Here is a 13565-nt window from a genome sequence, read left to right as displayed (position 1 = left end):
AATTTGGATCCTTATCAGTAGTAAACAGCAGGTCAAACAATGATACTCTAAATATCTTTGGGAGGACCTATTAAACAATGTTTTGGTACACATTGAAAGGGCTTACAGTTCTCAATTCACCTTGTTTCCAGTTTTGGTTAATTTTTCTTAACAGTGAGAAAGGCCTGTTGTGTGATAAGATAATAGAGATGTAGGTAGGGACCAAATCTTCGAAGAGCTTGGTATCCTAAACTAGGACATTTAAGCTTTCTTTTCAACAAATGTTTATTGAGCACCTGCTATGTGCTAGGCGGTGGATTTATTATGATCCTGTGTGTGGTTGTGGTGTGGTACCCCTCCCATGTCCCTAGGAGGCTGACTAGTGGTTTTCAAGGGTTTGTATTAAGGAGTCATCCTGGGAAGCTCCTTTTCTCAAAATATACATGTTCTTTGTAGTTCTTTCCCCACCCCAATATATAGATATCTGCCTGAGTAGAACATAGGTGTTTTGAAAAAACTTTCCAGGCGATTTTTATGTTCCACTCCTTTAACAGAAAGTTACTGTTAAATATACTGGTCTTGTTTTTTAATTGAATGAATAACCAGCAAGCAAAATTTTAATCAATATTTTTAAAGTTTCCATACCCCTTTGTGCCTACCTCACCCTGTAATACTTAAACTAAAATAATTAATGTCCTGACTACAACGTCAGCAAGAATTATGTGCAGTGTCATATCTTTTATGCAAGTGAGAATTACTTGGGGAAAATTAGGCTTAGTGTTTCTAATTGTATCCTTAGGTTATGCTTCTTACTAAATAAACTGAAAGAGTTGTCATTTAGAGTGTTATATGAGCTACGTGGCAAAGACATGTGATTAAAAGACTAGACTTTAAAAAAAATGTTTTTAATGGGAAAAGAGACTATAATTAACTTGTCAAAGACTGCAGTAAAAAGGAATATATAATAAAGGAGAAAAGTATATATGTGTTTAACTTGTGGTTAAGCTATTTGAATTAAGTCAGCAATTAAAATGAGCAGCCATTGTGGACATGCCTTAAAATTCTTTTCAATGTAACTTTAATTAGGCAGCCATTTTGTGTAAAATGCATTCACAAGCAAGGATCTGTGGTTTCAGTAAACCTAAGCAGCCATGGAATTTATAATTTAATCACAGGATATGTGTTACAGATTAGGGGAGAAATTGTGAAATAACATGATACAATTGGTATATTGTGTATTTTTCTTTTTATTAGTGTGCCGGTCCAACAAAAGTCCCTGGGTCTGTTTGACTTGTTCAAGTGTCCACTGTGGAAGGTAGGTGACATACATTCTTATTACTTGACTACCTTATTTGCTTTCTAAAATTTGCCTTTAAGCTTTATGTTAAAGTTTTTATTGATTTGGATTTATTTAGTACCATTGTTAATAATAGTGTATGATTCTCTGTAGAGCTTCCCTCTCCAGTTGATTCCCTTTGTTCTGTGATACAACTGGGAAAAAATCTACGGGGAAAAAAGCCCTTCGTGTTGATAGTCAGATGAATTAGTTTGATGATGAAGACAATCTACTAGTAATATTTGATTGGAAAGATGAAATAGGGGAACTTTGAAGTCTCAAAATAAAAGTTTATCCAGTAGATGTTTTTTTAAACCTTTTATTAGGGTAAAATTTAAGCACACACAAAAGTAGAGAGTATAAATGAACCCTGTGTTCTCATCACCCAGCTTTAACAATTATTGACACATGGCCAATCTTGTTTCACCTATAACCTACACCATCCCTACCTTTACTGACTTTTGAATCAAATCCCAGACATCATATCATTCTTCTGGGGAAAAAAAACTGAAATATTTACAGATAAAGGAATTCCCTTTGAAAATGACCTCACTGTAGAGTTCATTATTAATTCCTATCTAACATGTACCAAAGTTTCATTATTCCATTAAAACATTTTGCTTTCTATGGACTCAATCCCCTACCCCACCCTACTTTCAGTTCAAGCCTGAGCATTGCCTCCCAGTTCTTGGTTTCAAAATGATTCTTCTTTGCAGTAACTCTTCTAAACACAAACTCAAATAAATATCAGCCTCTATGTTCTTTTAGCCTGGTACCAGCACATTTATTTCTACTGCTCTTTTAGCTTAGAAAATCTATTTTGAATTTACTTTACAAGTTAGTAGCTTAGCAGCAAGGAGATGGGGAATCACACTAAATCACACACGTTGAAGTCTATATTGTATTTATATGGACTGTTTCCCCTTTGTTATTTTTAAATCCTCACTGCATGAAGAGACCATCTTTGTTCAGTTAACTTTTGATTTTTCACGTTTTGAATCATGGAATTGAGTATTTTTTCCATGTACACTTAAGAGTACCTTTGGAAAATGTTAACTGCATATCTTAATTGTGGCTGTTGTGGTTTTGAAATCTCTAGGATTTGGGGAACCCGAAAATACTTTGTACAGATAACTTTTTTTAAAAAAAGAAGAAAAGTAGAAGCACTTAAATTCTGCACTTGAAGAGACAGATTCCTCTCCTAGATTTTGAGAGGTGAGAATTATAATGCAATAAAATTTATGTAGTTCTGTTCTCCACTTGTCTCATAGTGCTCTACAACCTAAATCTTGAAGGTCATATGCGAGCGAGAAGACCTGACAAACTCTCAAAAATTGGAAAGATTAGTGTTCTTAATAGCAAGCAACAAACAATTCTCTAAGTAGGTTTTGGAAAAATTAATGGAAAAATTTCTAGACTCTGCAGGTAGACTGTTTTCAATTGCAAGCAAGCTTAAATTTCGAAATTTGACATAGTTTTGGAGAAATACGATTAAGGAGATTAAACAGATAGAGTAGCCTGAATTTGGGTCTCCATTTTACATAGTTGATTGGTTAATTTTCATTTATTATGTTATCTTGGGTGTTGATTGGCAAGTATACAGATTTTTCAGTGATTTTAGGCTACTTGTTTGCAGGGAAGTCTTAAATTGAATATTCTTTCTACTAGGAAACATAGTTTATCAATAGCATGCCTGAGTTGTATAGTCTGTTGGTCTTTATAGCAACCATCCCATTTAAATGATTTTTCAAATTTTTGATATTGTTGTTAGAAATCTGTGACATTTATAGTGAAACTTTTCCTTTTGTGCTGTAGACCAAAAATATGTCTAGTTATAATCTAAAACTAGATAGGGAAAATATTTATTTTTATGTTAGTTTGTATAAAACTGTTAACTTCTGACTAATGTATTTGGGTATTAACCAAAACATTGCTAATCTTAATGTCATCAGTAATCACACTTTTTACTTCATCACTGAGATTTGCAGGAACCATTTAAACATCTAGTATATTTGGAGACTGCAGTGTTTTAGTTAAATGAACTATATTTACTTTGTAAAGATGATCAATTTTCAAAGACCTGAAAGTGGTAATGCCCATTATTATTATTATTATTATTATTATTATTATTATTCAATATTACTTTTTCTTTGGTTCTGAAGGCACTCTTCATCATAAATATTACTATTGTTTTTCATGGTATAGTACTATAAGAATAGGAAATTAAGATGATTAGATATTGAACCTATATGATGTCTTAGAGTTTACCTTTTTACTTAAATAGCGAATATTTCTTGACCTGTGTAATAATGTGTTATCTCAAAATATGTCCTTAATGTGTCCACTTCCTAAGCAATTATGTTGTTTGGATTCTGAATAAACAGTAATTAAGCATGGAAAGGAAAATGATAAAATAATTGCTAATGTTCACTTATTATGAGCCATGGGTTATTTAATTTAATCACCTAACAACCCGTGAGACACAAGTGCTGTTATCTCCATTTTACAGATGAAAAAACAAGCACAGAGAGGTTAAGTAACTCATTCAAGCTCACATGGCCAGGATGTGACAAAGCCTACTTTTGAACCCAGGCAATCTAATTTTTGAACTTATACTCTTAATCATTATTTTACTTTAAAATTCATTTTAGTCCACTTTTGTAGACAGAAGACCCATGTATACCCAAGTGTTAGTTGTGTTTAAGTACAGTGGAAAAATAGAAAAAGAACACGATCACATTCTGAGTTGAGGTTAATATTGCTTTGAATGCATCCAGTTTTCCTCGGGTATAGAGGCTGGGCTTGAAGTTGATCCTCCCTACTTACCACAGCAGTCCTACTTTTCACAAGGTAAGTTTTGCTCCCGGTGCAGTTAAGGTGCCTCATGGTGAAGATGCCATCTGAATTCTGAGCCTGTTTATTTTGGTACAGTTTAACCAGTAATTTGTTTTGACTGAGATTTCAAGTAGGCCTTGTCTTCTACAAATTAGCTGCTTTCTAGGAACTGGGAAGTTTTGTGTTGTAAGGGTCTTCACAGTAGTGGTCAGTGACAGCATTGTATAGTCTTTAGGTATAGATGAATTGGACTGCACACCATATGCATGTGATATGCATATATCATCATGCAAAAAACATTTTGATTTCATTTTGCTTGCTGTAATACAATGATTTATTAATCTGAGTTGGAAAGTGTTACAAAATTTTTATGAACATAATTAACCTTTGATTATCTTTGTGAGAAATAACAGTTTTTTATAAGCTTAAGATGATCTGTGTTTTTTTGGATTGTTTCTAAACAAATAAGTTTCCATATGAGTGGAGCTGATTATTCAGAATTTACCTAAAAGATATGAAGCCATATTGATGATAAAGAGATGGAATATTATCCTGTTTTCATATCTGGCTCTGATGTTTTATATTAAGCAGCAATCCGAGCAGGGCATATGGCCCTGTGGGAAGTGGTTGAGTAATTTAGTTTACTGAGATTGTCTTTGATAATAGCCTGAGTTGGGGGTTGGCGGTCTGAGAAACATTTATATAAAGAAAAAAGGTGTAGCAAAAGCATCAGCAATGGAGTTTATGTGATAATATCAATGGTGTTGAAACTGATTTGCATAATGCCTTTCCTTGTCTGGCCCTAGTCTTGTATATAATTAAAAGTTGACTGTAGTATTTGATTGCAAAAAAGGAACTGTTTTTTAAGTATTCAGGTTAATAAATCACTAAATGATTGCATGCTCTTATAGGAGGAGTTCTTTCTCATTTTGATTTGATTAACATTTAAGTTAATCATCTCTTCTTATTTACTACTTTATATTCCAAAGCAATGTTTAGATTAAAGTAAATTTTCATTTCGTTTATGTAAGGTATGTGAATGGCCATGCAAAAAAACATTATGAAGATGCTCAAATACCCTTAACCAACCATAAGAAATCAGAAAAGCAAGATAAAGCTCAGCACACAGTGTGTATGGATTGCAGTAGCTACAGTACATACTGGTAAGTTAATATTTTCTGGAAATGATATTTCTTTCTATGTGTGTGCAAGAGTGCTCTCATCTTCCTTGCTCTTTCCCTTCCCCTCCCCCAATCTCTAAGCCAGTCACTACTGCCATTACCTCTTTTTAGTCCTGTTAGAATTCACAGGGGATTGCCTGCCTGTCCTTATGCATTCAGATTTCACTTTGCATTGTTCCTTTCTACTTCTAGGCCTCTTCTTCTCTCCCACCCCCTGCTCCTTGTCCATCCCCGCAAGCTTCAGGGAAATGAAAAGTATCTACTTCTTTGTTGTTGGTCATTATAATTTCTTTTCTTTCACGCGCGCGTGTGGGTGTTTAACACTAGTCAAGTGCATTGGTGAGAAGGGGGAAAAGAGTAGAACAAGGAGTTGGATCTGTAACTGACTGAACAATCAATTGAGATATAACACACTGCCTTTGGACCAGCCTTTTGTGTTGTTTTTAGTTAAAAACCCATGTTCAAACAACATCAAACCCATGTTCCTACTATCCAGTTAATGTTTTGTCCTACAATCTTACAAATTTTAACTTCTTTGTTTAAAAAATTGTTTTGATAGTCTCCCGTCTCCCAGCACAGTTCTACTGTTCTTTTCTACTCCCCTAGAGGTAAATGTCAAGAAGTTGGTGTGTAGGCTTTAAAGCTATTTTTTAAAAATATCTCATCCTTTAAAAAGGGGTTGGAAGCTCTTTTCTCTCTTTGTAATATAATATTCATGTCTCTTTCATATAAATGGCAATAAAGTAGATGTCTTTTTTTGTGACTACTTAGAACTAGGTTATTTAGGTTACAAGTGACGTTTAACAGTCCATATCTGTTTGGTATGGTCAGAAAGTCAGTGTGTTTTGCAGTTTTAACTTGGTGTGAAGCAAATATGTTTTCTTGACTAATAAACTATGATGAATAATTCGTGTTTTTAACCAGTTTGCCCTCAATTCAAGATTGTTGACATTGAAGGGGGGAAAAAAGCTATTTAAAGGATCCCTTTGGAGATATTTTTTCTTGCCATACAGACTTTGAGTGTCACATTAAGGCAATCCTGGGCAGAAATGGGGATTTAAAGTCCAAATATCACTTTCAGGTTACACTTTCTCCTGACGTGGTGTGCTAATCCTTTCTTCATTGTCCTTAGTTGACAATTGTATTGTAGAAAGATGCCTATCAAAAGGAAGGGAAAAAAAGTCAGTGTTTTCCATTCTTCTAAATTTTTACAGGTTTAACATTACTAAATTTTGGCTATTGAATAAATATTTCAAGGCATAGTCATTCAGATCATTAATATTTCAGTGACACTGTGTGTTTAGAGTGTCTAGACCTAGAAGAGAGAGAAGCTAGAGGTAGATGAAGATTTCAATAAAAATGAAAATCTTTCCATTTTCACACAAGGGCTAGTGCTGAATTTATTGTTATTTGCTTTTGTGAAATGCTCCTTTATACCAAAGGTAAGCCAGGCTGCTAAAGTGCTTTCATTAGTTTTTACCTTTTTCCTTCAGGAAATTTATATACTAGAATAGCTACCTAATTTACAGAACCATGTGTTTCTGTATGTTCGTAAGTATTTCTGCTCTAGACAGCAGAAATTAAGGTCGTTCTTGAAGTATCTATCTCACAATCATTGTCATAGGTCATGTTAACCTGTATATACCAGATCTTGTAAACATTCATTATTTTTAATTTTGTTAGCAATTTGCATGAATTGCTAAATGAAAAACTTTGAAAATACAGTTAAAATCTCTGTGTGCTATATATAACAAGTTTGCAATGGATTTCATTGCTATTGGTAAAATTCTGAGGAAACAGTAACTCTCAAAGGAAATTTTAAGAATTAACTTAAGGGAGTGGAATTATATTCATTGGTCTCTTTAAAAATATAGAATATATATTTCAGTGTCTTTATATATTGCATTTTAGGGAAATACTTTTATTAACTAGAAATTGGAATTTAATTTGTTTTATATTGGTGTAGTCTACTAAAGTATGTGTTGTTTCATGGCCGATTTAGAATTAAATAGGAAATCTTGAACCTTAGGGAGTATATGCGATGGCAGAGACTTCTTGGCCAATTGCCAGTCTTTTGTGTGAAGTGATACAGAGCTGCAAGTGTGTGGACACCCAGAGCTTCTGAAATGCAGGAAGAGAGCTGCAGCTGGTCACATTATCATCTCATTTGAGGATTTTAGAACAAAATGCCAGGGAATCACCCCATAGCATTACATTGATGGCCTAAAAGGAATCTGTGATAGTCGTGATGTAAAGGAATCTGTGATGAAGCTGTAGTTCAAATTAACATTTTCCTCACACCTCACCGTGATTAAGAAACAAACAAAAAGAGATTTCTTCTTTCTCTATGGGGGAGGGGAAGTGTGTGTGTGTGTGGTTTCCCAATACACTTTAGTAATTTCGCTTCAGTTTATGAATTTTCCTTGTACATAAATTTCTTGTGGTTAGACTGAATGATTGACTTCAGAGGTATACATTGGTGTATTAGGTTAAACATATTTGATTATTAGGGTATTTTGACTTTAGCTAATGTTAAGACCCCTTTTGCAGTGTGCTCTGTGCTCTACAGAAGCTGTAACATATTCTGAGGCTTACAGTTTTTCTGTCTTTATTTTCTCCTGACAAGAGTCCCTGCTGTATCTTTGCATATCCTTTATGAAATTGTCGCTGAATTCTCTCCTCTTCTCCCACCTCCAATTCAATGTAATCTCTCCTGAATTTACAGTGCTTAGGATACTTGTAATTTCCTGTTGCATGTTAGTTACTTGTAAATGTTCTTGGGGGCTGCGGAAACCATATCTCAGATCTTTGTATTTTCCCTGGTATTCAGTGTCTCATGCAGAGTAGTAGGCATATGTTTGAAAGATTGAATTTTAACTGTCTTCTGAAAATGGAGAAGTTATACCAAATCTATAATATTTCTTGGGGGCTGCGGAAACCATATCTCAGATCTTTGTATTTTCCCTGGTATTCAGTGTCTCGTGCAGAGTAGTAGGCATATGTTTGAAAGATTGAATTTTAACTGTCTTCTGAAAATGGAGAAGTTATACCAAATCTATAATACTGTGTCCTCTTATTATCTTGGAGTACTGAAGAGCCATAGAACATTTTTCCTGCAGAAGACTTAAATCGTGACATAGGTGAGCTGCTTCATTTCTCTCCCAAGACAGACACCCTTGCAGAGTAGCTCCCCTCAGGGCTGATATAAACAGGGCATCCAGAGAGGAAGCACACAATAACCAAGCAAAACAACATAAAATAGGTCACTATTTCATAAGAGGGAAAGCAGTAGCAAGAAGAATAATTTTTATTTGACACAAACCCACTCCTTGAGGAGATAAACAGATTAACATGATACTGAGAGGTAAATGAAGAAGATGTCAATAAAAATGAAAATCTTCCTGAGATTTTCACACAAGGGCTAGTGTTCAGTTTAGTTTTTATTAAGCAGTATTTCCTTCCCTCCCATCCCAACTTCCCTTTTTCTAACCAATATAAATGGAACTGTATGTGGTATACATTATTGTGATTAAAAAGAAACAAAGATTAATAGATTTAAAATATTGATCAAATAATTTTTTGATATCTGACATAGTCTTGTCAACTTTGATCCTTATCAACAGTAGCTGAATTTCTAAGAATGAAGAATTATGAAAGGAATATTAAAATAAGGGGCAGGCTGGTTGGCTCAGTTGGTTAGAGCACAGCCTTGTAACACCAAGGTCAAGGGTTTGGATCCCCATACTGAAAAAAAAAATTACTAGAACGTTTTCTTCCTGAGAGATAATGGTTTAAAGCATCCTTTCAAACGAAGAAGTATTATGAGATGTGAATCAATTTATTTGTCTAGGAAAAAAGGATTGTATTTCAGATTTTAATCACTTATAATAAATAGCAATTTTAATTAAAATAAACAGAAATAAAGCTCTTATTTGTGGGTTTAAATTGATACAGAATCATTTTCTAAGGCAGTTGTGATTAAAAATAAAGAGGAAAATCTTTTGTTGACTATCCATATAAACTATTTGGACACAAATTTTCAGGGTTGTAAATTATAGTACAGGGAAAGTTTTGTTTATTTAAAAATAGTATTTCGGGACCGGCCCGGTGGCGCACTGCTACAGTGCGCTGCTTGAGAGCGCGGCGGCGCTCCCGCCAAGGGTTCGGATACCACATACAGACCGGTTCCTGCTCACTGGCTGAGCGAGGTGCTGGTGCAGCACCGAGGGTTGTGATCCCATTGCCGGTCCCGGTCCGGTACGGGTGCGATACTGAGGGTTGCAATCCGTTGCCGGACACGAAAAAAGACAAAAAGGAAAAAAAAAATAGTATTTCGAAGTTTGGAAAGAAACTTTCTAATACCGGAGGTCTAAAAATATAAAAGGTTCTTCCTTAATAAGCTGGTACTTGTCTGCTTTTCACAAAAGATATGGGTTTTCTCTCCAGGTATTCTTCTAATTTTCCACAGTTGTCTTATTTGATAGCAATACACCAGAATTTAATAAACAGAATTTTAAAATACTCTTGCTTTTTAGGGCCAACCTGTGGCTCACTTGAGAGAGCGTGGTGCTGACAACACCAAGTCAAGGGTTAAGATACCCTTACCGGTCATCTTTTAAAAAATAAATAAAATAAAAATGAAAATGAAAATACTCTTGCTTTTTAGGGCCAACCTGTGGCTCACTTGAGAGAGCGTGGTGCTGACAACACCAAGTCAAGGGTTAAGATACCCTTACCGGTCATCTTTTAAAAAATAAATAAAATAAAAATGAAAATGAAAATACTCTTGCTTTCTAAAAGAATTCTTTCGGATTTTAACTTTTTTCAATTTGAAATAGATGAAGTCACTAGAATATCAGCTTGCTTTTTTTTTTCCAGTATCCCTGTAATTTATAATAAAACCAGAGGTCATATTTGCCTCTAAGTATCAAAATGTTGTACAAATGAATGAAAAGGAATTTAAAACTTAATGATCTGCCCCTGTCCCCTTTTTGAGGGGTACATTTTACATAAAAGGTAGGTGTTTTTTGGGGTTTTTTTTGGTATTATTATACATGACTCACTGTATAAAGATAGCTTTGTAGCCAGTAGACTAAAGGACTTGTTTCTCTACTGTTGCATAAAAAAGCAGGTGCATTTGTGTGATGATTTCTTCTTGTTTAAGGTGAGTGAATATTTTCTTAGTTCTTCAAGAGTACGATGTGGAACCTTATGACTTGGGTAACCTCAATAGCACTAACAAGAATGGAAAAAAACTTAAAATTTTAAAGCTGAGAAAGCGGTAGAGATTTTTCTCTGTCTTGGGTGTGATATCTTTGTTATTGAATACAGTAGCAATTGAGCGATCAAACGTGGCTAGTGTGACTGAAGAATTTGATGTTTCATTTTATTGTAATTAATATACATTTAAATAGTCACATATGGCTATTAGCTACTATTGAATAGTGCAGCCTCAGACTACTAAAATTTAACATTGAGTACATTTTGCAGTATATATCTGCCTGGTTATATGGATTTACTTAGTCTATATAAGATTTTGCCAAATGGACACATTTAAAAATTTTTTTAAATTTTAACATTTACTTGTACATATTTGTGGGATACAGTGTGTCGTTTCAATGTATGCATATAGTGTACATTGATTCACTCAGGGTGGATAGCATAGCTTTGTATTCATTAATCCACCACTCCCTGGTCCCCCCTTCCCCCCACCCCCCCGTCCTCACTCCCCTGGCCTCTGGTAACCATTGTTCTACTCTCTACTTCTATGAGAACCACTTTTTCTTTTTAGATCCCACATATGAGTGAGATCATGCAGTATTTGTCTTTCTCTGCCTGGCTTACTTCACTTAACATGATGGTCTCCATCCATGTTGTTGCAGATAAAAAGATTTCTTCCTTCTTTTCATAGCTGTATAGTATTCCATTGTGCATATATACCACTGCTTTTTTTATCCATTCATTGGTTGATGGGCATTTAGGTTGATTCCCTCTCTTGGCTATTGTGAATAGTGCTGCAGTTAACATGGGAGTGCAGGTGTCTTTTCAATATACTGATTTCATTTCCTTAGGGTATGTATATACCCAGTAGTGGGATTGCTGGGTCATTAGGTAGATAGTTCAATTTATAGTTCTCTGAGGAACCTCCATACTCTTTTCCACTATGGCTGTACTAATTTGCATTCCTACCAACAGTATAAGAGAGTTCTCTGCATCTTTGTCAGCATTTGTTATTTTCTATATTTTTGGTAATAGCCATTCTAACTGGAGTAAGGTAATATCTCATTTTGGTTTTAATTTGCATTTCCTTGATGATTAGTGACATTGAGCATTTTTTTGTGTGCCTGTTGGCCAATTATATGTCTTTTGAGAAATGTCTGTTCAGTTCCTTTGTTCATTTTTTAATTGGGTTATTTGGGTTTTTTGCTGTTGTTTATTCCTTATATATCTGGATATTAGCTCCTTGTCTGATGTGTAGTTTCAAGTACTTTCTCCCATTTTGTAGGTTGTCCTTTCACTTTGTTGATTGTGTCCTTTGCTGTGCAGAAGCTTTTTAGTTTACTGTCGTCTCATTTGCTTATTTTTGCTTTAGCTACCTGTGCCTTTGTAGTCTTGTCAAAAAAATGCTGCCCGCTCCCATTTGTATGGTGTTTTCCCTATTTTTTTTTTTTAGTAATTGCATAGTTTGGGGTCTTAAGTTTAGGTCTTTAATCCATTTTGAGTTGATTATTGTGTATGCTGAGAGATAGGGTTCTAGTTTCAGTCTTCTTCATGTGAATATCCAGTTTTCTCAGCACCATTTATTGAAGAGACTGTCCTTTTCCTAATGAGTACTCTTGGCCTCTTTAAAATCAGTTGGCTGTAAATAAATGGCTTTATTTCTGGGTTTTCTCTTCTGTTCCATTGGTTTGTATGCCTATTTTAATGCCGGTATCATGCTATTTTGGTTACGATTGCTTTGTAGTATATTTTGAAGTCAGGCAGTGTGATGCCTCCAGCTTTGTTCTTTTTGCTCAGGATTGCTTTGGCTATTTGGGGTCTTTTGTGGTTCCATATGAATTTTAGGATTGTTTTTTCTATTTCTTTTTTCTTTCTTTGCATTTTTTTTTTCTTTTTAAAGATGACCAGTAAGGGGATCTTAACCCTTGACTTGGTGTTGTCAGCACCACGCTCACCCAGTGAGCAAACTGGCCATCCCTATATGGGATCCGAACCCATGGCCTTGGTGTTATCAGCACCGCACTCTCCCGAGTGAGCCATAGGCCTGCCCTTTCTTTGCATTTAAAATTTTTAAAATTTTATTAAAATTATTTTTTTACATTCTGTGATGTTGTTCCAGAGCAGTTGGGAGGGAGGGGGATAGAGGAAAGGGGAAGGAAATATGATGGAAGAAGGAGGAAGGAGGAGGGGTGGGATTGAGGCCCGTGGCACCCACCACATTCCCACAGGGGAAACCTGGGGGGCTTCCAGCAGTGGCTTGGTCATTGCCAGGCTGGGTGCAGATGTCAGGGGGGTGTGGCAAAAGCCCTCGCCTCCCACCTTCCCAGCTTGGGAACCTGGGGCCTTTCTTGCTGCAGCTTGGTGGTCATCACTGGCTGACTGGGCATTGGGGGTAAGGGGTGTGTGTGGCCGAGGCCTGAGGTGCCCCACTGCCCAGCTCAGGAGAGCCTCGGATGCTTCCTGTGGCAGCTCAGTGGTCGTCACTGGGCTGGTTGATTGTGTTGGGAGGATGTGACAGAGGCCTGAGGCCCACCACTGCCCTGGTTCGGAAGAGCCCGGATGCTTCCTGTGGTGGCTAAGTGGTCATCACTGGGCTGGTGGGGGGGCGGCGTGGCTGCGGCCCTTGGGCCCCCACCTTTGGGACTGGTTGTGGGTGTTGGGGGGTGTGGCTGAGGCCCCTGGCCCTACTCCTTTTCTGGTTTGGTAGCCCAGGGGACTTCTGGTCCTTCTAGGTGTTATAGGTGTTCTTTGGTGAAATGAGACCATTACCAGTTAATATCAAACTTTGTCTCCTGTTGTGGATACTTTGTTTTCTCTTTCAGTTCTGTGTTGCATTATTTGCTATTCCCACCACTCAGACTCTGTGCTGGAACTAATTTGCTATCCTTTGCTTACTTCTAAAATGGGGGAACTTCCTGTGAGGACCAGTACTTGAGCTCTGTGGTTGAGCTAAATTGCTGCTTTGCTGCTGATTCCCTGGGGAAGGCTTTTTGTGCAGCTCAGGTTTTAATGGT

General features: G+C 36.2%; 1 protein-coding gene across 3 annotated transcripts in view; it reads left to right on the top strand.

The window, feature by feature from the left end:
* The window catches only part of USP3 (ubiquitin specific peptidase 3), an 83179-nt gene that overhangs the window by 23917 nt on the left and 45697 nt on the right, over positions 1–13565 (top strand). For all 3 annotated transcript variants that reach the window (XM_008568864.1, XM_008568862.1, XM_008568863.1), the window contains exons 2-3: positions 1234–1294; positions 5182–5313. In XM_008568864.1, the coding sequence (XP_008567086.1) occupies positions 1234–1294; positions 5182–5313 (193 nt within the window). The remainder of the gene's footprint in view (positions 1–1233; positions 1295–5181; positions 5314–13565) is intronic.

This window comes from Galeopterus variegatus, unplaced genomic scaffold (genome assembly GCF_000696425.1).
Source record: "Galeopterus variegatus unplaced genomic scaffold, G_variegatus-3.0.2 Scaffold448, whole genome shotgun sequence".
Taxonomy (NCBI): Eukaryota; Metazoa; Chordata; class Mammalia; order Dermoptera; family Cynocephalidae; genus Galeopterus; species Galeopterus variegatus.
This window is presented reverse-complemented; position numbering and strand designations above follow the sequence as displayed.